Below are 25,371 nucleotides of genomic sequence, written 5' to 3'. Positions count from 1 at the left end.
CTCAGCTCTAAGACTCTGGAATCACATGAACAACATACCTTATCAAAAGACTAGCAAAGCCGGGCCTTTTCCTTCCTTCTCAAATCAAAAACTGGTCTACAAGCACATGACGTTTTTTTCTGATTTAATCTGTTCTGTTGAATGCTAGTTCATTTCTTTTTTTTTTTTTTTTAATTTTATTTATTTATTTGACAGAGAGAGACACAGCGAGAGAGAGAACACAAGCAGGGGGAGTGGGAGAGGGAGAAGCAGGCTTCCCGCGGAGCAGGGAGCCCGATGCAGGGCTCGATCCCAGGACCCTGGGATCATGACCTGAGCCGAAGGCAGACGCTTAACGACTGAGCCACCCAGGCACCCCTGCTAGTTCATTTCTTAAAAGGGATCTATCAATTGCTCAGTGAACCAAACATCATTTCAAAAATTATACTATTCTCTCATTATCATCTCAAAATGAAAAAGTACAGTTGCAAAACAGTATTCATCAAGAGAAAGATAATGATTTTAGAGGTGTAAACTAGAAGGAGCCACAAGTCACATCCCAGGAAATGCTTCCTAGGAAATCAGAGGGGATTCATTCTCCCACAAAAGGGGGGGGCGGGGCAGAGAGGAGAATAACTCCATAATCAATGTCCAAAATGATGATGAGGCAATCTCCAAAAGATAAATTAACTAATTTGAATCTGAAAAGATTGCCTAAATTAGCATTACCTTCATTTTATGAAGGGCTAAATTAAACTTTGAAGACTAGATGATCAACTTAGTTTACAATAATCAGCAACAGGTCAAGGAACAGAATTCCAAAGGTCAGACTTCGTGTCAAACACATTGGAATTTTTCAATTCCGTACCTATTGAAAATGTTTCAGGCCATCTTCAATTACAAAATTTTCCATCTATTGGTCCCTTACATTTCTTTCCCCTTCTCTTTCCCTCTCTCTTAACCACAATCTAGTTAGCTCTCCCTCCTCTCTTGCTACCAAAAACACATGTATACACACTCAAACTCTCATTACAAATCAAACAACTAAAATACAGGTCTCTCAATTTTGAGTCTAAATTTTTTCAATTATTTCATTTCCCGGGCTGCCAGTAACATACTAACAGATACGTATGTATACATACTAACTGCCCCTGGTCATACTCACCCAGATATCACACTTGCCAGGAAAAAAGCGTTCAGGGATGCGGGCAGCATAGAGGGCGGCGCCTGTGATATAGAGGCTGGCCATCAGTATCAGCCAGCCAATCTGTCCTATGGTGGCGGCCTTCAGGAATCCCTCCGAGATGACATAGTGCAAGGTAGGAATGATTCCACTCAGGCCAAGGCCCAAAAATACTCCTGGCAATCACAAGAATAGAATAAAGTAAAAATGCAGAAGAGAAGTAAGGAAGAAGTCAGTATTACGACACAGCACTCGTAATCCTATAAACTGAATATTTCAAGTATGAGGCTTCTTGTTGGAAAGGAAAAAGGAGGTTCTTCAAACTCTGGGACACTGCCACAGCAGACAGCGCAGCTATGGTCTAAAAGAGATCCATTTACGAATGCAAGGAGCCTCCTGCTGAGAGAGGCTCAGCTTAACAAGTCAGCAGTCCTCAAAGGGCTTAGAAATGTGTTGCTAAGGGTTTCAGGAATAGACAGCTCAAGGAGTTTGTTTAAAACAAACTTTCCTAAATGCTGCCACTTCAGAGACACAGACTGCAATATAGAGCAATTTCACCTATTTTATCTCCCCTCTTTGAAGCAAAAGGGATCCCTGGGGTTGGAGTGAAGTGGAAGGGCAGGGGGAGGCAACTGGGAGGGTAGGGGAGAGGTCACGACTGCTCCTGAAAGCTCCCAGTCCCAAAAGTACCAATCTGGTACAGAAATCTATCAGAATCACTCCACCACAGCCCTACTGCCTTCAAAATCATCCACAGCAGTGTTTTTCAAACTTCTGAATAGGACCTAGGTGAATCTGGATTAGCATTTTTTCTTTTTTAGTGAACTACAATGAAATAAAAATCAAACTCACAAATGGAGTGTTAAGTAGTAGTTTGTAGAAGTTGAGTCATATATGTGTGTGAATTTATGAGCATATACACAAATCTGTGTCAGTCGAAATACCACAGAACACCTCACACCCAGGAGCCAATAACTGCTTCCACATTTTGACACAGAGTTAGAAATGACCTTTAAGTCTCAAAATACAAGACAAGGAGCCTATTACTTGCTTTGGACATTACCAAGTAAGTTGCTGGTATGCAACAATACATGCATGTACATATACATGATGAATAATGGGAACCTACAAGAGAAGAGGAAAATGACAATGCTCATCTCACAAAAGAAGGGAATCAAGCAGGCCAAAATAAAAACCTTTTCCTACTTCTACTCCTCACTGAAGAAAAACCGTCATGATCCTGTTTTATTTGTTCTTTTTCTCTACATGCTAAACAGAGGCTCTAGCAGTCTTGCCTACCATTCTGGAAGTCAAAAGCTCAGGAGCCTGGTTCTTCTGATATGTATCACAGCAGAACGAATGTTCAGCTGTACTCTATCTCCCGCGCTGAAGCAGGCTTAGCCCCACAGTTAAGTACCGCTGGAAGTCACCCCTGACCACTGCTTCTCTGCTCAGATAATCACTTAAAAAGGGAAGTGGGGCAGTGGGGCGCCTAGGTGGCTCAGTCAGTTAAGCAACTGCCTTCGGCTCAGGTCATGATCCAGGGTCCTGGGATCGAGCCCCCCATCGGGCTCCCTGCTCAGTGGGAAGCCTGCTTCTCCCTCTCCCACTTCCCCTGCTTGTGTTCCCTCTCTCGCTGTGTCTCTCTCTGTCAAATAAATAAATAAGATCTTTAAAAAAAAAAAGGGAAGTGGGGAGACTGTTGCGAACAGTGGTCATTAACAAGAAGTTAAATTCTAACTTCTAACCTTCTATAGGAAACTGCAGATGAACCATGGCTTGGATTTTAATAGGAAATGGTTTTGGGGGGTTTTTTTGTTTTGTTTTAAAGGTTTTAAAGGTTTACTACTACTTGTTCATTCTCAGTAGGCTCCAGGTTTGATACCAAGGATAGAACACTGAAGGACATGGCCCTGGCTACAAGGAGTCCCAGTCCAGTGGGAAACAAAAACATGTCTCCATGAACTCCCCACTCCTAGAGGAAGGCTCAACCAGAGGCTTTTGGCTTTCCAAACAATCTCCATCGATAAAAGCCTCATTCTAAATATAAAAAGCCTCTTTTTCCCTATATTAGAAGAGATGTATGGTGCTTACTTTAGTAGAATACAATCATATGAAGTTTTATTTACCTAAGCAGTAGACATTTTCGAATAAAAATACAAAACAAAAAAATGACGCCAACAAAAGAACCACTCACTAAAAAAAAGTACACTCCAAGCTGAGAATGAGAAAGAGTAATCATTGTTCTTTTGTGGTTTTTTTGTTTGTTTTTTACAAAAGTTACAGAGCCACAGCCTTATGGACAGTACATCGTCATAAACTCAAGTGAATTACAAAATATACACATTGACTCATAAAGCTCCCCATGCCCCTCAGCTCTATACGCTTTAAGACAACTAATGAACACTACACTACATTAAAAGGCCCTGAAGAACAGGAACTATGACTTACTTATCTTTGCATCACAAGTACATAGCACAGGACTTGGCAGGTAGACCTTTAATAAATGACTGGTAAATAAATGATTGTCCAATGTAAAACCCCCACATCTCTTACCTGCTCTTACTCCTCGATACTGAGGGGTAGCAAACATGTCCCACTGGGAAACTATAATGGCCGCAATGCCCAGCACACAGATGACAATTAAGTAGATAAAGCAAGGTTGTGGATTACAGTAGAAAGAATAATAAAGCCATGGAACAAAACTTCCCATAATCAGAAGAGCAATGCCAGAATAATCCAGTCTAAAATACGAAAAAAAAAAAAATTCATGTGATGTTAAAAAGTACGACCCACTAGAGGTTCCAATTACTCCCCTATGACATGAGCTAGCACTAACAGACAAGAGGCAAACAGGGATGCTTGCTTTAATTAAAAAAAACAAAAACAAAAGAACTTTTTTTAAGTTCCCATCAGCTACTATCAAGAATTCTGCCAATTCTGCTGGATGTTCTTCCTTAACCACTGACTCTAATATTTGATTACAATGTAGACTTTCTGATACTTACTTAGAGAACAGCCGGGAGACCCCTTCTGAGTGGCAGTAGACCGTGTGGAAGAGCCATGAAAAAGAAAGGCAGAGAATGGCCCCCAAGAAAAATAATCCAAAGACCACCTTCTCTTGAAGAGGGGCCACAAAGGAGATGTTTGGGCGAAACATATAAAAGATCCCCAGGCACAGGAAGAATACACAACCTACAAAAAGAGTACAGAAAGAGAAAAGACGATCCTTGTCAAGATAACAGTGTTGTGTGTTGATGAGGTTCTCAGTAGTTCACAATCACAATGTATCTGAATCAAAAGCTCCATGAGAAAGATTTTCCAAATAACTAAAGCTTATCCAAAATTTTGGTCTACTTCAAACACTGCTGGTACCATGTACTCCTCAGCTTCAAAAACCGAGTGTATAGGAAATAGTACTTTATTTATCTAAGAGCATAATCCAAAAAGAAACCAGACAATGTTGCTACTCCTTAGAAGGCTAAATTAGTCCACTTCTACCTCTAGATCTAGTATAGAATTTCATTTAGAAAGTTTTTGGCACATATGTTGGAGCCTAGCTTTCAAAGATCCATTTTGGTGTTTGCTTTTGCAATGAATTCTAATACCTCCAAACCCTGTCAAGAAATACAGCTTTTGGGCGCCTGGGTGGCTCAGTTGGTTGGGCGACTGCCTTCGGCTCAGGTCATGATCCTGGAGTCCCTGGATCGAGTCCCGCATCGGGCTCCCTGCTTGGCAGGGAGTCTGCTTCTCCCTCTGACCCTCCCCCCTCTCATGTGCTCTCTCTCATTCTCTCTCTCTCAAATAAATAAATAAAATCTTAAAAAAAGAAAAATAAATACAGCTTTCCTCCACCAATAGCCGTCAAGGAACATTATGCTTCTCTGGTCCTCACCAGTTGGCCCAACAGATTCAAGAGTTAAGGACAATAAAATGCCTATTCATGCTATTTCATAATCAGTTTTTAAACTGCTCTTCTTCACAGTAAAATACATATTCTTGCTGCTTAGGAAAAGGTCACTTAACACAAGGAAGGCACAGAAATTAAGAAGTTAAACATGTGCTAAGTAACTGTTCTATTTAAAAAAACTTTTACCCTTGAGTAGAAGTCAGCAATGAACTGGTTTTGCTGCTCTATTCCACTCTCACTACACTAGCAGGTAGAAAGGAATTTGGGGACACAACAGAAATCAAATGTGTGATACAAAATGCAAGTTAAATGGGGGTAAACCAAAAAAGATTTCGTATATTCACAGGGTTGTGCAACCATCACTATTATTTAATTTCAGAATATTTTCATCACCCCAAAAAGAAACCCATACTTACTACATTCATCTCCCACTCCCTACTATCCCCCCAGCCCTAGACTACCACTAATCTACTTTCTGTCTCTATGGATTTTCACATTCTGGACATTTCGTGTATATGGATTACATAATATGTGGCCTTTTGTGTCTGGCTTATTCCACTTAGCATAATGTTTCAAGGCTCACCCATGTTGCAACACATCAGTACTTCATCTCTTTTTATGGCCAAATAATATTTCATTTGTACGGATATGCCACATTTTATTTACCCATTCACCAGCTGAAAGATGTTTGGGTTGTTTCTACTTTTTAACTATTATAAATAATGTTGCTAAAAACATCTGTATACATGGTTTTGTGTGAACATGTTTTCAATTCTCTTGAGTACGTAACTAAGGAGCAGAACTACTGATAACTCTGTTTAACTTTTTGAGGAACTGTCAAAACTGTTTTCCATAAAGGCTGTGCCATTTTACATTCCTACCAGCAAAGTATGAGAGTTGCAATTTTTCTACATCCTTGCCAAAACTTATTATTTTCCATTTTCTTGATTATAGCCATTCTAGGAAGCGTAAAGTGGTATCTCATTACATTTTTCAAAGTATTTGAATTGCAATTTCCAAAATGACTAATGATGCTGAGCATTCCTTTTTTCCCCCTTTTTTAAAACTGAAATAGAGTTGACACTTGAGCATTTCTTCATGTGTTTATTGGTCATCTGTAGACCTTTGGAGAAATGTCTATTCAGATGCTTTACTCATTTTTTAAACTGGGTCATCATTTTATTGTTTAGTTGTAGAAGTTCTTTACTAGAGCCTCATCAGATAGATGATTTGCAAACATTTTCTCCCATTCTGTGGGTTATCTTTCCACTTTCTTGATAATGTCCTTTGACATACGAAAGTTTTTAATTTTGAGAAAGTCCAATTTATCTATTTTTTTTTGGTTGTTTATACCAAACTTAGGTGTCAATTATCACGTAATCTAAGGTCACAAAGATTTACATCTATGTTTTTACCTAATAATTTTATGGTTTTAGTTATGTTTATTTAGGTCTTTGATCCATTTTGAGTTAATTTTGTAATGAGGTAGGGATCCAACCTGATTCTTTTACATGTACTTACTCAGTTTTCCCCCAATACTCTTTGCTGAAAAGACTATTCTTCCCCCACTATATTCTTCCTTTAATATGCAATTATGATGGAAAAAAATATTAGGGATCACATTCTACTTCAAGCAAAACTAAAATTTAGTTGTGAATATTCTAAGTAATGATTTTGAAAAATCAGTATTTCTCTTAAATAAGCACCTTCCTCAAAGTGTTCATTAAGACATTATACCACATTTTATATACATTTCCCTTGGCCTGGTTCAAGAATACAGTCTGAAAATCTAATAGATAAAATTATGACTTAGGTAAATAAAATCAAAGTGCAAACTAGGATAACCACAGAATAAACCAGTAAGAAACTTCATCATTAGAAATCCAGAAAACAAAATGGCAAATCCCAAATACATTTTTTTGTTTTATCCTTATCCTCAAAATACACAGGGGAAAAAAAAAGAATAAAGTGAATCACTAATCCCCTGCACCACTGATATTACATACCTAAAAGATGTGTCCAGATGTTACCCGTCTCTGTGTGTATTCTGAAAATGCTCTTAAAACAGGCCCGGAAAGAAGGCATTGGGGGCCGATGTCCATGTAAAAGGAAATCGTTATCCTTGAGCCAGTCTGGTAGTACATCATGAGGGATTACTCGCCACCGACCTTCCCATACCTGGAAGAAGAATATCAAATATCTTTGTGGTTTTGTCAATGTAGCAACACTGGTTGCCCTAAAAGAATGGTTTTAAGCTTGGTTTCAGTCTGGCTAAAGGTCGGGTCCACCTACCTAAGAGTTACTGACTAATTCACCCTCCTCATGCTGGAGAGATGGCAAAGAAACTCAAACTTAAGGGCCCTTCAAAAGTCCCATCACCACCACCCCCTACTCCCTTTTCTTCACTGTCCCTCCCCCACAGACTCTAACAGAAAAGGGACCAGGAATTTGGTACCTGTCCTTAAAAACCTGTCATCCTCTGCACTCTGCTTCTTTTAATGTCTCTCAGCCCGGAGAGGTCACATCATAAGGATCACTTAATCCCCAACTAACTTGTTTCTCCTAATCAGAAAGATAGAAGGAAAAATGCCAGGTATATCGTCTACCTATAGACTTCAGGTTGAGACAATGACCCCACTCCTACCCCTCAGGGTTCTTGTGACAAACAACGTGGCTAGGCTATTTCTACTGTGCAATGCAAAATGACTGCCAGCTACTGAACCTATTTATTTTGCTTCACATCTTCCTGTTCTCTGCTCTCCTTAATCCTTCTTATTGAAATACACTTGTAAAAGAACTGATTCTCTGTGTAACTCCAAAGGAAGCGAGAAGTAACATTTTAAGAGAAGTGGCCCTCTTAACGCTACTAAAATTCACTCTCTCTAGCCTCCCCACTTCCTCTCTCGCCTTCTAACTCAAAACCTGAGGCCTGGAGTTATGATAATCTGGCCATTCCATGCTTGTTTGTAACACACACAAAAAATACAATAATGCCAAAAGACTAATCTAGATATTTAATGTCTACTGGTAATAGTATTACCACTTGTAAAAGTAGCTGTTTGAGATCTTCCAAAGGACCTTCTAGAGAGAAAGAATACTCTAGGAAACTGAATTTCTTTTCTCTAATTTGGACTGGAAAAAAAGATAGCTACTGTTAACATTAACTTTACAAGATGCTACTCTGTTTTACTTTGGGAGAATTTTATTCTCTAAGAGGGAGAGGAAAAGAGAAATCAATCCTTATATCCTCAAGGCAGTTCACAATCTGCAAACAGCTCTGCTGTGACCATATGAAAAGTGCTATTGTGTTACCCCACACAGCCAAGATGCTCCCTTTTTGCAGTCAGAAAGAATATGTTTTTCTTACTAGTTATATTTGCATATAACGTCAGAATGATTTTTCTCCATTGTTTCTAAACATTCTAGCAGTCTAAAATGAGCCAAGGAGCTATACTTTCATAATTATAGTGAAGTCAGTGTCATATTCAACAGACACTGCACCCTCAATCCTCAACCTGGAGTCAATCCAAATGCCAACCCAAACAGGCATCCTCTTTTACCCGCCCCCCCAGGGGAAAAAAGAACAGGATCACAGCTTGGCCAAATACTATTTATTTATAAGCTTAACAAAGGCACTGTATAAATCAAACATCTGAGCAATGGTCCACTGGATTTGTATTAGATCATTAATGCACAAAACACTTCTTTTTAATTGAAGGCTGGAAAAAAAGAGAGCATGATCAAATTGGACACTCTATAAAGACTAAATGATTTTATTTCCCCATTCCTATAATAAAAGCTTTTCCAAAAGGGAGTGTATACCAGCAAGGCCACAGGACACTTCATTTTAAATTGTTTACTTGCTTGCAATCCAAGAAAAAAACTGTGTGTGTCACTAGACCCAGCTAGTTGTCAAGTACACTCAGTCGCATGACCGCAGCAGAGCAAGCGTGGAGAACGCTGTGTCACAAGAAGCCTCTCTAGTCCACTCTCACTGACACACTGCTAGAGGATGATATGGGAATGGTAATAATTTTTGTGCTCCACTCATTCTTCTTAATAAATCACAGTTTGGAGCAAACAAATGCCCTAGTTATTTTCCCATTAGCTGTTACATTAGAAGTTTTATTTGCTTTATTCTTTATTCTTAGTTCAGAAAAGGAGAATAAAAAGGCAGTCAAGTTAGCTACAGTACCCCACTGATCTGTATATATTACAAATCCCTAATGGCCCAGACACTAAATATTCAACATCCCTGTGTGTTAATTCTCCTGAGAGAGCAATCACTAGAAAAAATCTATTGTTTTGCTTGGCTTTTTCTTCACCAATTTTCAAACACTGAAAATTTTCTGGGCTCTAAGTAGACCCATAAATATTCGTTCCCCTCCCCCACCACTCTCCACCCATCCTTTTTCTCTTAGAAGAGATGTCTATGCTCAGATTATAATGTTTTCTCATCCTCTGGTCCAAAGTACAGTATTCTATAGTCAACTGGCCCCCAATTATTTCTACCACCACTGTGAATGTAGGAAAACCCAACTTAGTTTTCAGGATGTAAGATCACACACATAAAAAGTCTTGGTTCCATGAAACCTATTAAAAAAAAAAAAAAAAGCTAAGAGTCACAAAAATTTCTCTCTCTCTAAGTAATCAAGAGCTCTCCAGAAATGTTTAACAAATAAATTTATTTACACATACTAACACAGACAGACTGACTTATGATTTTGGGTAATTCCTGCCAGGGTCCCTATTGATCAGATTATCAAGTAGTTATAAATTTACCAGTGTCCCTGACTCTTTTCTCTAAGAAAGCAACCCCAATTCCAGTTACCATTTTAGAAGAAGGAAAAAAAAATCCCCACAATTGGTCCTAAAGAATCAGATAATGCATAAGAAAAACCTTAGAGACAGAAAACATGCCAGCTAAACTAGAAATACTAGATGTGCATGAAAACTGGGAAATTTATATCTAAAGAGTAGTTTGATTACCCACAGAATCCTTAGAAAGATTAGCACATTTGCCATCACAGTCACATAGCAGAAGAGATTCAAAAGACTTGGAGATGGCATTTTAGTATCTCTAGGCATCAACCACTCCCAACCTTCATTCTGTTTTATCTAAACTGTCAACAAAACATCTACTGTGTTAACTTATATCAGGAAACACTTGTTTCCCAGATGGATATTCCAGTTTTATCACAACTTTCTCATGGCTACTTCAGGTAAACAAATGTATTTTGTCTTAAACAGGGTTAAAGTCATGAGATTGTTTCTGTCTGCATTTTGCCACGGACTATGTCCAAAGTAAACCAAAGGCTAAGGTACTGCAAATCTCCTTAAAGGTTCCTGTTTGGGAAGGGTTAAATATATAGCACAGAAATGATAAGAAACTGCTATCTTACCTTACAAACAAATTCTTCCATTCTTTCCATAGCATGATGGGCTTGTAAAAGAGGGGACATGCCCATAAACCCCTCATCTTCCTGAGAAGCTTCATCATTGCACTCATATTCCTCAGAGATCTGTAAGGCAATCATAGAAACAGTCAGGGACAGAGACCAGGAGCCAAATGAAACAATCAATACACTGACCTTAAAAAATTATAATGAAATAATTCTCTCAAGGTCAAAGCAAGGCCTCAAACAAGTAACAATATAGGAAGTACTGTCAGTTTATTATAGAATTATGAGTATTAAAAATGAACAATAGTTACTCAATTCTTTCTGGCAGACAAATGAAATACGAGAGCATTCCCATGTTTGTTTCAGTAGCAAATTCCTGGGGTAGCTTGAATGGTTCGTTTTTTGTTTTAAGATTATATTCACAGATCACAAATTATTATTGTATATACACAGTCGAGAAATTGCTGAGGGGAAAATCTCTAAGAACCCCACCTGGTACATATAAAATAAATAACTGTAATACAATATGGTAAGTACTCTAGGGTAAAAAGAGGGGAAAAAAAAAACAACAACAACAAGAGAAAAAAAGTGTTTATTCAATTCTTAAGATATGCCAACCATAAATGAAAGGGCTTTATACAGGCCATCTAACTTAATCCTGACAGTCACCTATTATTAGGTAAGTATGCTTACCCCCATTTAACATATAAAGAACATCAGGCAAAGAGGTTAAAATAAGTTGCCCAAGGTTAAAAAAAAAAAAAAAAAAAAAGTAAAAACTCCCACATGCACGATCTTTCCACATTCTTGATGAAATGAAGAAAAGACAATCCGGATAGACCTTAAGGGATGAATCACTAAAATTAAGATTTGTTTCCAGATGAAGCTTCACACTAGTAGAGACAGAATGATACTGTGAGAAGGGCAATGGAACAGAAGTCAGGAGACCTAAGTAGTTAAGTGTGGTTTTACCACTAGTATTGACCGAACCGTATATAGGTCTCTCAACCTCAGCCTCAATTTTCTCATTTCTATCTAAAAGAAGGAGTTTAAAACTAAACAATCTCTACAGTCTTCCCTATTCTCTAAAATTTTGAGATTCTGCCACTCAGTGAAGATGACAGCACAAGAGAACTGGAATTCCGTATCTACTAAGAGTCTGCTAGATAAACAGTACTGGCTAATATGACTGCATGAAGAAATGAATGACCTTCTACCTCCAGTCAGACAACTGGTAAGGATGAACATGTAGGCATAGTAAGTAATCTACCACAACACTTGAATTTGAACATGTTTAAAAAGAAATCCTAAGGTTTCATTTTCCTATTCTTTACCTTTCAAGATAACTAGGGGCTTAGTATTAAGCAGCACTTGAAACATGTTACATATTCAATCTCAACTGTTAAAAAATCATGTTCTCCAAGAAATTTACCTTGACTCTATTCTTACTTATAAAACACCCTCTGTAAAAATAAAATAAGACGAAACCAGAGAGGGAGACAAACAATAAGAGACTCTCAATCATAGGAAACAAACTGAGGGTTGCTGGAGGGGAGGGGGGTGGAGAGATGGGGTAACTGGGTGATGGACATTAAGGAGGGCATGTGATGTAATGAGCACTGGGTATTATATACGACTGATTAATCACAGGTCTGTACCTCTGAAACCAATAATACATTATATGCTAATTAGTTGAATTTAAATTTTTAAAATGTTAAAAAAAAAACCACACACCCTCCGTTCTTTACTTCCTGAAACTTCCCTGTCCTTCAGTGTCCAGTTGCTCAAGCTTTCTTTCATGATTGCTACCTTCCCCTCCCCCACCAAGCATTTTTAGATTGCTTCTTCCATCCCCAGGAAATTTCATTAACACAATATACTGTGTTATCTATTTATGTACTGTGGCCCTATGGAGGGCTACAAACCACTGTAATATTTTTAGAGTTTTTCAATCCTCTCTCAATCAAGAAGCAATTTTCACCAGAGAATGTATATGTCCTACCTAACGCACAGCAACTGCCTCCTCTTCTGAACTTTTCTAGCAATTGAAGTCTGTAGCCCTCATTTGACAACGAATATAATATCTGATTTACAGCTCTTATTTTATTGACTTATACTGTTTTATTTCATGTTTGACATAATTTTACTTTTTTAGTGTATCGTTTCCTAAGTGAGATTTTAAGTGTCTATGTGGTCTTCTTCCCCATGGCCCTCAGAACAGCTCTGTGTAATATGTTATATACTTCACTACAGCTCAATTAATTAATGCTTTAAAATTTTTTCAACAAAAAATTTAAAGGTGTCTAATTAAACATAAAATAGACAATAGCTTAAAAGGATCCAGCAGACTGAATTTAAAATATAAATTTATCTATGAAATGTAAAATAGCAGGGCGCCTGGGTGGCTCAGTTGGTTGGGCAACTGCCTTCAGCTCAGGTCATGATCCCAAGTCCTGGGGTTGAGTCCCGCACCGAGTTCCCAGCTCAGCGGGGAGCCTGCTTCTCCCTCTGACCCTCTCCCCTCTCATGCTGTTTCTCTCTCTCTCTCTCTCTCTTTCTCTCAAATAAATAAAATCTTTAAAAAATTAAAAAAATTTAAAATAGCTTAAATATTTATGCATGTTCAACATGTATTCGATCTTCACAAAGAGTAACAGAAATGAGGATTCAGTCTTGATTTCCTTACAAATAAATTATGCCAGCAGTTTCTAATAAAACTAACTTAAGGGCATAACTTAATGAGCATATAAAGTAGGACTAGTTAGATATTTCCTATACCAATGTAAGTAAAATTCAATTAAGTTGCAGAACTGGTCTGAAATATCAATGGGATTACTTACGGTCAGTAGTTCTGAGTATCAGGCTAATAATACATTTGCATCCATAGAAGACTACTGATAGGAAAAGGTAAACCAGATTCCCTGGCAAAAGAAAGGGCATTTCACACATTTAATCTTAAATTGGAACCTTAGATAAGAAAAATGAGGATACGGTGCTTCTCTCCATGGGTACTCACACTTTCTACAGAAAAGAGAGATGAATGGTTCAACTTCCCAATCATAAGGAGGTAAGAAGAACAATGACACTGCTGTTGGGAGCTAATATGCGTTTATCGAAAGAAAACAAGTACATTCAGAATATAGGATGTATGGTCTGAGTCAAACACCAACTAGTTGCCAAAAACTTTGTTTATTCATTTAGTCAAACATTTTTTAGGAAAAAGTGGCTTGCCATAATGGATTAAGAGTGAGTCTGAAGTCAAGATAAATGGTGACTAGTGACAAATTCTGTCATCTTTGACAAGATTACATTTAACCTAAGCATCAGTTTCCTTATCTGTGAAATGATTTTAACAATACCATACCTATAATGCAGATCTGTTTTAGGGATAAAAGATAATAAAAAGAAACTATCATAGGGCCCAGGACTTAGAAGGCAATAAATGATGGTCTTTATTATTATAATGATGGGCTAGGTACTGAGAACATTAAAGTTAGTATCACAACCTAGGGGAGAAGATATGCATGTAAGTAAATACAGCAATGAGCTACTGAACTGTATGAAAAAGGTCTGATACAAATAGAAAAGAGAAAACAGCTAACTTTGGCACTGTTGGGAAGTTTCCTAGAAAGGTAACATCAACCAAGACCTGAAAAATGTGTAAGAGGTTCATGAATCAAGCATGACAGGGGAAAGACAACAGGTAAAGGCAACGGCATGTATCCAAAAACATAGGGGAAAGAAAAAGCATGACACAAAGAATATATAGTTTAGTACGGCTGCTTCAGCAACAAGTAAATGTGATGTGAGACTAGAAAAGGTTAAGTACAGGGCCGCCCAGGTGGCTCAGTCAGTTAAGCATCTGCCTTCAGTTCAGGTCATGATCCCAGGGTCCTGAAATCGAGCCCCACATTGAGCTCCCTACTCTGTGGGGAGCCTGCTTCTCCCTCTCCCCCTGCTTGTGCTCACTCGCTCTCTCTCTCTCTCTCTATCTCTGTCAAATAAATAAATAAAATCTTTAAGAAAAAAAGGTTAAGCACAGAAACAATCCAAATGCCCATCAACAAATACATACATAAAATGTGGCATACACATACACAGAATATTACACTCAGTCATAAAAAGGAATGAAGTTCTAGTATGTACTATCACATGGATAAACACTGAATTATGCCACACACAAAAGGGCAAATATTGTTCAATTCCATTTATAAGAAAAATCTGGAATAGGCAATTCACAGAGACTAGAGAAGTAGAGAGTGGGTACCAGGGGCTGGACTGGAAGAAGGGAATGGTAAGTTCTAATTCAATAGGCACAGATTTTCTGTATGGGATGTTGAAAAATTTTGAAAATAGTGGTGATGGCTGTACAACACTGTGAATGTAATTAGTGCCACTAAGTTGTACACTGAAAACTGGCTAGAATGGCAAATTTTATACTATGTATTTTACCATGATAAAAAAAATTTTAAAGGACACAGGTGTCCACAGCAACATTGTTCATAATAGTCAAAAACCAGAAACAATCCAACTATCGATAAGAAAATGGATAAACAAGTGTGATATATTCATGTAACAGATACAACAGATTACTACTCAGTAATTAAAAAGAACAACTAACATACAAAAGAGTATGGGTAAGTAGCAAAAACATGCCAATCATAAAGAGAATATATATTTTATGATTCCATTTATATTAAGTTCAGCAACAAGCAAACAATCTATTGTGGTAGAAGTCAGAATAATGGTTCTCTCTGGGAATAAAGGAAAGGTGGGGAGAGGTTACCGACTTGAAAATGGCATGAGAGAAGTTTCTGAAATGATGAAAATAATCTGAATCTTGATCTGTGGTGATAATATATAGGTAGTGTCCTGATGCTATATATTTAAGATTTGGGTATTTTACTGTGTTTAAATTATCCCTCAATAAAACGTTGTTTGTGTAAATCATCCCTCAATAAAATGCTTTCAAAAACAAAAACAGGAGGGGCGCCTGGGTAGCTCAGTTGGTTAAGCGACTGCCTTCGGTTCAGGTCATGATCCTGGAGTCCCGGGATCGAGTCCCGCATCGGGCTCCCTGCTCGGCGGGGAGTCTGCTTCTCCCTCTGACCCTCCCCACCTCATGCTCTCTCTCTCATTCTCTCTCTCTCTCAAATAAATAAATAAAATCTTTAAAAAAAAAAAAAACAGGAGAGAGAACTAGAGGTGCTAAAGGTTTTTCATACTAAGGGGTTTTAGGTTTTATCATGCAGGCAAAGCTGAGCATTTAAATGATGAGGTTGGGCCAAGCTGAACACAATTAACATTTGTGTTTACAAACTTACTTTGGCAACAGAGAGAAGGCGGCACTGAAGAAGGGAGACAGAAAGGAAAGAAAGAAATTAAGAAAACACAAAGTCTAAAGCAGTTGTTCTCAACTAGGGGCAATTTTGCTCCCCCACCTAGGGGACATCTGGCAATATCTATAGTCATCTTTACTTGTCACAAGTTGGGGGAAATGATACAGGCAACTAGTAGGTAGGGGGCAGGATGCTGTTACACACCCTACAATGCAAAAGACAGTTCTCCAAAACAAAGAACTATCTAGTTAAAATGTCAAGAGTCGTTGAGAAACTCTGATCTAAAGAAAATGATGAGAGATGATCTATACACCTACTACAGTATTATGTGTTCACATAAGAAAAAAAAATATTTTATAAGATACTTCACACTTCTTACTAAGAAGTGGTTACTAGTGCCATGGCTAAATGGTAACCATTCATTCAGAAAATTTAGAAAGTACTCATTGAGCAGCTACCATTTGACAGATGAGGAACTTGAGGCTAAATGATTTGCTCAGGGTCACACACCTAGAAAATACCAGTCAGAAGTTCAACTCAGGTCCATGTAAGTTCCAAAGTTCATGCTATATTCTTTCCACTCACATTGTTTTCTAATTATAAAAGTGCCTGACTTTGTGGATAACAGACATTTGACCAAAAGGCCACAACACATACAGGCAGACCTTGCTTTCTAGCAGTGCAGGATAGTAAAAATGACTGTGCAAGCCAAAATCATGTAAAGCAATCTTAATAACCAATGAGGAAAATGGCTATTTCATGACCTTTAAAAATTGTTAAAATATTAAAAACTCTATCAGTTATAAATGTATAAGGAAATTTTTAAAATAGTAAAACTAGTATTTAGTATGCTGTATTTTAAAACAGAAACATTGAGAATTAAGTATCTATTTATTTGTAAGAAACTTACCAAGAGTAATTTGAACAGTGTTTTTTGTGTGTGTTTTTTTAAATAGACTCCACACCCAATGTGGGGCTTGAACTCATGACCCTAAGATCAAGAGTCACCTGCTTTACCAACGGAGCCAGCCAGGTGCCCCAGTGCTTGCCTTCTTGTATAATTTATGATACAAAGTGAGCATCTTTTCTCAGCCTAGGAAAATTGTCCATACTCTAAGTTTGGATCAGCTTTCAATATTTTTTTTTTTTTAAGATTTTATTTATTTATTTGAGACAGAGAGAATGAGAGAGAGAGAGAGAGCACATGAGAGGGGGGAGGGTCAGAGGCAGAAGCAGGCTCCCTGGCGAGCAGGGAGCCCGATGCGGGACTCCAGGATCATGACCTGAGCCGAAGGCAGTCACTTAACCAACTGAGCCACCCAGGCGCCCAGCTTTCAATATTTTATTCTTTGTGCTGTCACCTCATGAGGTATCTTTAAGATTTCCTTTAACTTGACTTTTTTCCCCTGCATCACCTCTCTGAACATCTTCATCCTTTTTGTCACAAACGCTTTACTCCTTTATGTTGACCAGTTTGCCTTCACTATGTTCCTCTGGCTGCACATCTAGAATCTCTTGAGTGGTAGCGGCGTCAACATCCCCAGTCCCAATCAGGTATTTCTTCTACAGCATTTATGTTTGATCTGATTTGCAAATGCAGCATTAATAGTTTCATTTCTTTGCTTTTATTTTTATCTTTGTTAGCCAATTCCCCCTTCTGATTATCCATTTTTGTAAAAAGTCATATGGGTTTATCGCTGGGAAACCACACAACCTATACTCGCTGTCTTGTGCATTAAATGAATGACAGATGTATGATAACCAATCAGTCATGATAGACTTTCAAAGAAATGACATGACTGGTCACTAATCACGATGCGTATCTACTATTTGCACAGTAGATATGCAGATTGTAGACTGAAGAGCTAGCACAAAAGTTTGTGCTTTATGCAATTACACACAGTAAATATACCACAGTAAGTGAAATTTGAACCATACTGTTGAGAGCCTGGTATTATTTAACTAACCCATGATAACTGAAACTCATGCATACTGGAACCTTGCAAAGCATTAAAGCTGCTTGTCCACATTTTCTCTTCTCATCTTTTACAACTGCCCTTTCTACCCAAAATAGTGCTTCTAAAAAAATTAATTTCAATTTAACAGAATGCAAGCCTATACGTAAGGCAAGGATTTCACTGTGGATTACATTTCTAAGATATGTAACTACATCCGTTTTTTTTTTTTTTTAAGTCAGTTTTGTTAATAAATACCACCCAACAGTAATACAGCTGACACTGAACACGGGTTTGAATAGCACAGATCCAAGTACACATGAATTTTTTACAGTACAGTACCACAAATGTATTTCTCTTCCTTATGCTTTCCTTAGTAACATTTTTCTCTAGCTTATACAGTACAGTATATAATACTGTACATAATATATAGAACATATAAAATATGTGTTAATCAACTTTTATATTATCAGTAAGGCTTCCAATCAACAGTGGGCTACCAGCAGGTAAGTTTTGGGGGAAGTCAAAAGTTATACACAGATTTTCAAAAAGTCGACACACCCTTAACCTCTGTACTTTTCAAGGGTCAACTATAATTCCATTTCTGGTGGTCCAGTGTATGCTTTGAGGCAGAATGTAGTCAGTGGTCAGAAATACATATCCCAGTAAAGATAAATACTTCTATCCATCCCAATATGTCAGCAAAATTTCTCAGTATTTATAAAAGAATGTTTCATTCAGAAGTACAAAGTATTCTTTGTCTGTTAATTTACCAAGGATTGTCTCCAATTCTCCCCCTCCTAAAACAGAAGACTCACAAATATGTCCTCAAAAAATAAACATCTAAAATACTAGCCCATAATGAGCTATATATTGTGTTCAAGCATTATGGAGTTGCTGATTAAGAGCTCTACATAGAGTCGGTGGAAGTAAATATAACTCCCTGGGTTAGACAGAGGATTAACAAGTAGGAATAAAATGGTAGAGTCAAACATTGGCTAGAACACAGGATAAAAAAAAATACTTTCTCTAGGGTACACACGCAAGTTCACGGCTATGCCACACAACAATGGTTTAGAAAGCCTATCCTGGGCACAGTATAAAAAATAGTCTTTGTCTTCCAATATTAACTCTAAAGAACTACCTTGTCATGAGCATTTGAAATGACATTCAATTTCCCATTAGCAGGCACTAAACCACAGTACCCAAAGATCTCCCTTTCAACACTAAATAGCATCTATATTAAGAAGATCACGGGGCACCTGGGTGGCTCAGACGGTTAAGTGTCTGCCTTCGACTCAGGTCATGATCCCAGGGTCCTGGGATCGAGTCCCTCTCTCGCTGTCAAATAAATAAATAAAATTTTTAAAAAATAAAATAAAATAAAAAACATATCTATTTGTCAGAAAGAGAGAGAAAACACAAGCAGGGGGAGCAGCAGGCAGAGGGAGAAGCAGGCTTCCCACTGAGCAAGGAGCCCGATGTGGTGGGACTCCATCCCAGGACCCTGGGATCATGACCTGAGCTGAAGGCAGACACTTAACTGACTGAGCCACTCAGGCGTCCCTACTAAAAAGATTCTTAAACAGATGAGTAAAGTATAGTCTCCGTCTTCCATGGGCTTACAACCTAATGAGGGTCTGACTTAGCCATATAAATGACTAAAATAGGAATAAGGTATAGTTATTAAAGGTAAGGAGATGTGGAGCTCAGAAAAGTTTGCATGAAAAACAGAATTTTGAAAAGATAAAAGAAAATAATCAAAAAAAGGGGAAAAAAGCTAAAGTACCACTTTGAGGACAAGAGACCCATTCAGTTCAAGTGAAAATAAGGATGCATTCAGGAGAGTAGCAAGACATAAATTATAAATGTAAATATTAGTTGAAGTCAGTAGACCAGTAGACAAAATGCCACACAGATCCACAATCGTAATACCTTCCACAGTTAGAAAATAAAGGTCAAGGAAATGGTAAAATACCCAGGGCAGAGAACAGTAAATCTTTGGTTAAAATTTGTCTGCCTTGGGCGCCTGGGTGGCTCAGTTGGTTAAGCGACTGCCTTCGGCTCAGGTCATGATCCTGGAGTCACAGGATCGAGTTCCGCATCAGGCTCCCTGCTCGGCAGGGAGTCTGCTTCTCCCTCTGACCCTCCCCCCTCTCATGTACTCGCTCTCTCTCTCTCAAATAAATAAAATCTTTAAAAAAAAAAAAAATTTGTCTGCCTTTACAGATGTCACTGAGAACTGAGATCTTCTGCATTCACAGATAGCTTAATTACGAGGACTAAGATCTAAAGGCCCCTATTTTTATCATCTGTTCCAGGGAAATCCTGCCCAGGAAGGTTAAGAATACCAGCCAGTAAATAACTTTATTATCGGCTTTAGAAACTTCTCAAAAATTCATTTAACTAAACAACAAACTGCTCAATCAGTTCCTTAGTACAATCAACTGTTCAACTGGGCAAATCTGCTCACTTAATCAAATACTTGTTCATTGAGACTTGCTCCACCAATCCTAAAATATCAAATCACAAACTCTGTGTAACACCAATATGACTGCTATATATATATATTTTTTTAAGATTTGAGAGGGAGCACATGTGCACACGCGTGCGTATACACACACACACACACACGTGGTGGAGGGGGGCAGAGGGACAGGGAGAGAGAAACTCTAAGCAGACTGTGCCCTGAGCACAGAGTCCAATGTAGGGCTTGATCTCATCACCCTGAGATCACAACCTGAGCTGAAACCAAGAGTCTGACACTTAACAGACTATGCCACCCAGCCACCCCTGTATTCTTTTTTTTTAAGATTTTATTTATTTTAGAGAGAGAGCAAGGGACGGAGGGGGATCCCAAACAGACTGCGCTGAGAGCAGAGCCCCACGCAGGGCTCGATCTCCTGAGATCATGACCTGAGCCAAAATCAAGAACTGCACGCTCAACTGACTGAGCCACCCAGGCACCCCATGACTGCTGTATACAAAGACCTGACTTAAACCACTAGAACCCAGACCTCCAAACCTTGTAAGTATCTATTCATGACCTCTCCTTTGTAAAACACTACTAGGATGCTTTACGTGGAATGCACTCTTACTGCAGCAAGTAATAAACCTGGCTTAGTTTGAGCAACAGGTTATTTAATGGTCTTTTTGGAAAGTTGACAGGCTGAATCCAGCTTAAATTTAGAAATCTGAAATGTGTAGTAAGGTAGTAAGCTGATATAGCTAACGAAGACAAACGCATAGGTTAATGATAATTAAGGTGTGTACAGAAAAATGAAAGCTGAAAGAGAAAAGGCACTGATGAATGTGTCTCTTGAATTGTCCAGTAAAATAAGTGCAATATCTAATGTATAAAACATTCATTTTGGGCTGCCTAAAAATATATATACTCTTAGCCTGTACAGACTAGTTGTCTCTATCAAAGCTTAACAGAAAAGATCTTTAAAATCATCCAATTTTTTGGGGCGCCTGGGTGGCTCAGTCGTTAAGCGTCTGCCTCCAGCTCAGGTCATGATCCCAGGGTCCTGGGATCGAGCCCCGCATCGGGCTCCCTGCTCAGCGGGAAGCCTGCTTCTCCCTCTCCCACTCCCCCTGCTTGTGTTCCCTCTCTCGCTGTGTCTCTCTCTGTCAAATAAATAAAATCTTTAAAAAAATAAAAATAAAAATAAAAAAATAAAAAATAAAATAAAATCATCCAATTTTTTTTTATTGTCACATAGCAACTCTATCTAACCTTAACTGAATGTCCTAAATACATTTCCCTCCAGAAAAGAAAATGTAGGATCAGCAGAAGAGAGCCTATTTACAAGATAGCTTTCTTAGGATAAATTAATATACAGTGGCATTCTCATGAGTTTGGTTAAAGTAAAACTGCTCAATAAATAATTCCTAGGTGAAATGAGTAAAAGTTGGTTCCTTATCCCCCCATTTATGAAGAAGAATCTGGAGCAGAAGTTTACTTACTGCCAGACACTGCACTGCTTTTACAAATTAAATAATCAAATCCTCAACAACCTTCTGGACAACCATAAAGGCTGCTCTCTTTGACTTAATACCTTGAAAACTCAAAGATGTGAAGAAAACATGTAAACTAAAGATCAGGGCAACCTGGTTTAAAATGCCTCTTTTGTGGTTTTGTCTAAGGAAGCTTACAAAACGCTAAACTATATACTTCAGCAAATATAGTTAAAAGAACCCAGGTTTTGGAGTCAGAGGCCTGGAAAAAATGGCCTATTCATTTCAACCAACAAACCACATTATACATTTCAAAAAGAATTCTGGATGATAAGAATACTGCACCAGGAGTCTAGAAATCTGGATTTTAGGCCTTAATTGTCTAGGCTTACTTGCTACCAAACCCTCTACTACCTTGCACTCTTGATCTTTCATTCTAGCTATGCTGAACACTTTCCAGGCTTAGACACCAGTACATAGCAATGTATACTCAATACATGTTAGCTATTATTGGTATTATTCCCTAAAAGCATCATACTATTTCTTGTGTCTTCACATCTGCTGTTCCCTCTGCCTAGAATGCCCTTAGTCTTTTCTCTTAGTTAACTCTGAAACTCAAGTTTTGCCTCCCTAGACCCCCAGCTGAAAGTACAGTTACTCCTACAGTATCCTGTACAATCGTACATCCCTTACCACAAATGTAGTGATTTCCTTGTCTGTCCCTCTAACTGGACTGTTAGCTGCTTAAGGGCAGAAACTATGTTTTATCTTTGTAGTCCCAGAGTGCCAATACATACTTAAAAAAACACCGGGGGGGGCGCCTGGGTGGCTCAGTCGGTAAGCGTCTGCCTTTGGCTCAGGTCATGATCCCAGGGTCCTGGGATCGAGTCCCACATCGGGCTCCCTGCTCGGCAGGAAGCCTGCTTCTCGCTCTCCCACTCCCCCTGCTTGTGTTCCTGCTCTCGCTGTTTCTCTCTCTGTCAAATAAATAAATAAAATCTTAAAAAAAAAAAAAAACAAACACCGGGGTCCTAGGTGGCTCAGTTGGTTAAGCCATCCAACTCTTTCTTGGTTTCGGCTCAGGTCATGATCTCGGGTCATGAGACCGAGCTCTGCGTTGGGCTCCTCGCAGAGTGTGGAGTCTGCTTGTCCCTGCACCCCCGCCCCGACTTGTACTCTCTCTCTAAAAATAAATAAATAAAATCTTTTTTTAAAAGCACCTAAAAAATCTGCAGAAAGAATAAATGCATGCATGCATCTTTACTGAACTAAATGACTCTTAGTATTCCCTCCACTCTGACATTCTAGGAACCAGGTTTGGATACTTGGAAGAAAGCTGGGACTATTTAATAGAAACCAGGACATCTGAAGGAAAAGCTTATGGGGGAGGGAGCAGGCTAAATGAGTTCAATTTAAAGCAGTTAAAGGTCCAATAAAGGGGTCAGTACTAAGATGATAGATTTAGAAAACACCTTTGTGGAAAAAAAATGTTGAAGTCAAGGGTGGCTGAGATGTAAGAATAAGTTCAGGATGTGATTGCCAGGATTTATTGCAATTACTTGAGTACTATTACAGAGAAGGATGGGGTAACAGAATTCTTATTTATTGTGCACTAACTTTAGCATGCCAGACACTGCACTGCTTTTACAAATTAAATAATCAAATCCTCAACAACCTTCTGAGATGAGTATTTTTATCCCCATTTTATGATGTGGAAATCCAGATCTAGCATGGTAAATAAAGAAATGCAATCTAAGGGAAGTTACACAGCTCTGAGTGGTACCTTGATTCCCAAACTAACGACAGTATCATCTTATATAAATGAACTGAATTCCTGGTCAATTTCTATCAGGCATTTTTTTCAAACTAATATTAAAAATATGACCATCATGTGAGCATCTGTTAAATGTTTTTGTTGTTTAAAGGAGGAAAGGGATGTCATCCCTGACCCAGCAATTCCACTCCTAGGTACAGAGCTAACAGAAATACTTCTATACATTCACCAGAAGACAAGTACTTGAATATTCATAGAAATACTTTTTATAATAGCCCAAAACTTGAAACAACCCACTAGCCTTCATTAAGAGAATAAATATGTTATAGTCACACAAAGAAAGTCAAAATGAACAAACTACAGCTACACAAAATACAAATGAATTTCACAAACATGATACTGAAAGAAGCCAGATATAAGAGTACATACTGAATGGTTCCGATGACATAAAGTACAAAAACAGGAAAACTAAACTATACCATTAGAAGTCAGGACAATGGTTACCTCTGGGAAAGAGACAGGCATCACTATGGAGGAGGGAAGGCATTAAGGGGACCTCTAGGGGTACTGGTTACACAGGTGGTGCCCAGTTTATACAAATTTATCACACTATCCATTTACAATATATGCACTTTTCTGCATGCATATTATACTTCAATAAGGTTTTCTGTTGTTTTTTCTCAAAAATGTTGGTAAACAATGATGTAGAAGAGATCAGAGATTCAAATCCAGGTCTCTCTGAACCCAAAACTCTGCTTTTTTTTTTTTTTTCCTTTTACCAAACTGCTTCCTTTGAGATTATCTACTGAAGTACAGAAATGGCTTCACTAAATAAAAACAAACTTGGTAAAAGTGATAAAAGTAGCTATTAAATAGAGTTATTAAGCAAAGACACCTAATTAGACCAATCCATGAAAAACTAATTATGACCCTCATTCATCTTTTATCCTCTAACAAACAAGAGTTAAAACTATAGTGGGGGACCACAGAAATGTGGAGGCTGAGAAAACCTTAGCTATCACCTAGTTCCAACAACTTCATTTCAATATTAAGAAAATGAGGCCCAAAGAAATAAAGAAAATGGGCGAAAATCACACAGCTGGCTAGCAGTGGACCAGGGCTAAAACTTAGGTTCAATCATTCACTCATTCCTTTCCTTATTTATTGAGCAAATACAACACTCCAAACTATTTTAAGTGTTGGGGATAGGCATTCTGTTTACATTAGCAAAAACAGGTAATAATAAAGTCAATCTTTTTTTAAAGATGATTACAAAGTCTAATAAGAATAATATCCAATAGATTATGCCCTGTCTTTTGGATAGAACAGTCTGCCTTTCTAAGGTGAAATTTAAGCAGATCTTTTCTGACAAAAATATAGGCCTCCAATGATGTGTCATATCCAACATTTGTAAGTACTCTCCATATACCAGGCATCGTTCTCACTACCACACTACGAGACAAAGTACATACTATCAAATACTCCACTTATGGATAAGGACACATGCAGCTACTCTGGACCTACCCTGCTGAAGTTCCATCAGTCTAGAATATATACATATATATCATGAAAAGGAGAAGGCTATAATCACTAGTTCTCAAATTTTAAGTGTGCCCCCAGAATCATATGAGGGAGCTTATAAAAAACAGACTCCTATTCCAGAGATTTTAATTTTATAAGCACAGTTAACCCTTGAACAACCAAGGGATGGGGCACTGACCCCCCATGTAGTCAAAAATCCACATATAACTTTTGATTCCTCACAAACTTAACTACTAATTGTCTACTATGGACCAGAAGCCTTACCAATAATATAAACAGTTGATTAATACATATTTTGTATGTTATATACTGTATTCTTACAATAAA

At 38.1% G+C, this 25,371-nt stretch overlaps 1 protein-coding gene across 4 annotated transcripts in view; it reads right to left on the bottom strand.

The window, feature by feature from the left end:
• ADIPOR2 (adiponectin receptor 2) overlaps positions 1 to 25,371 on the bottom strand; it is a 97,522-nt gene that overhangs the window by 3,340 nt on the left and 68,811 nt on the right. For all 4 annotated transcript variants that reach the window (XM_045874115.3, XM_054507259.2, XM_054507260.2 and 1 more), the window contains exons 3-7: positions 10,475 to 10,594; positions 7,079 to 7,250; positions 4,171 to 4,357; positions 3,719 to 3,906; positions 1,145 to 1,338 (exon numbers count right to left, since the gene is read on the bottom strand). In XM_045874115.3, coding sequence (XP_045730071.1) covers positions 1,145 to 1,338; positions 3,719 to 3,906; positions 4,171 to 4,357; positions 7,079 to 7,250; positions 10,475 to 10,594 — 861 coding nt within the window. The remainder of the gene's footprint in view (positions 1 to 1,144; positions 1,339 to 3,718; positions 3,907 to 4,170; positions 4,358 to 7,078; positions 7,251 to 10,474; positions 10,595 to 25,371) is intronic.

Source organism: Mirounga angustirostris, unplaced genomic scaffold (assembly GCF_029215605.1).
Source record: "Mirounga angustirostris isolate CCGP_5_RB_7025 unplaced genomic scaffold, mMirAng1.0.hap1 SCAF_5, whole genome shotgun sequence".
NCBI classification, from domain to species: Eukaryota; Metazoa; Chordata; class Mammalia; order Carnivora; family Phocidae; genus Mirounga; species Mirounga angustirostris.
Note: the sequence above shows the minus strand (reverse complement) of the source record. Positions and strands in the feature narration are given on the sequence as shown.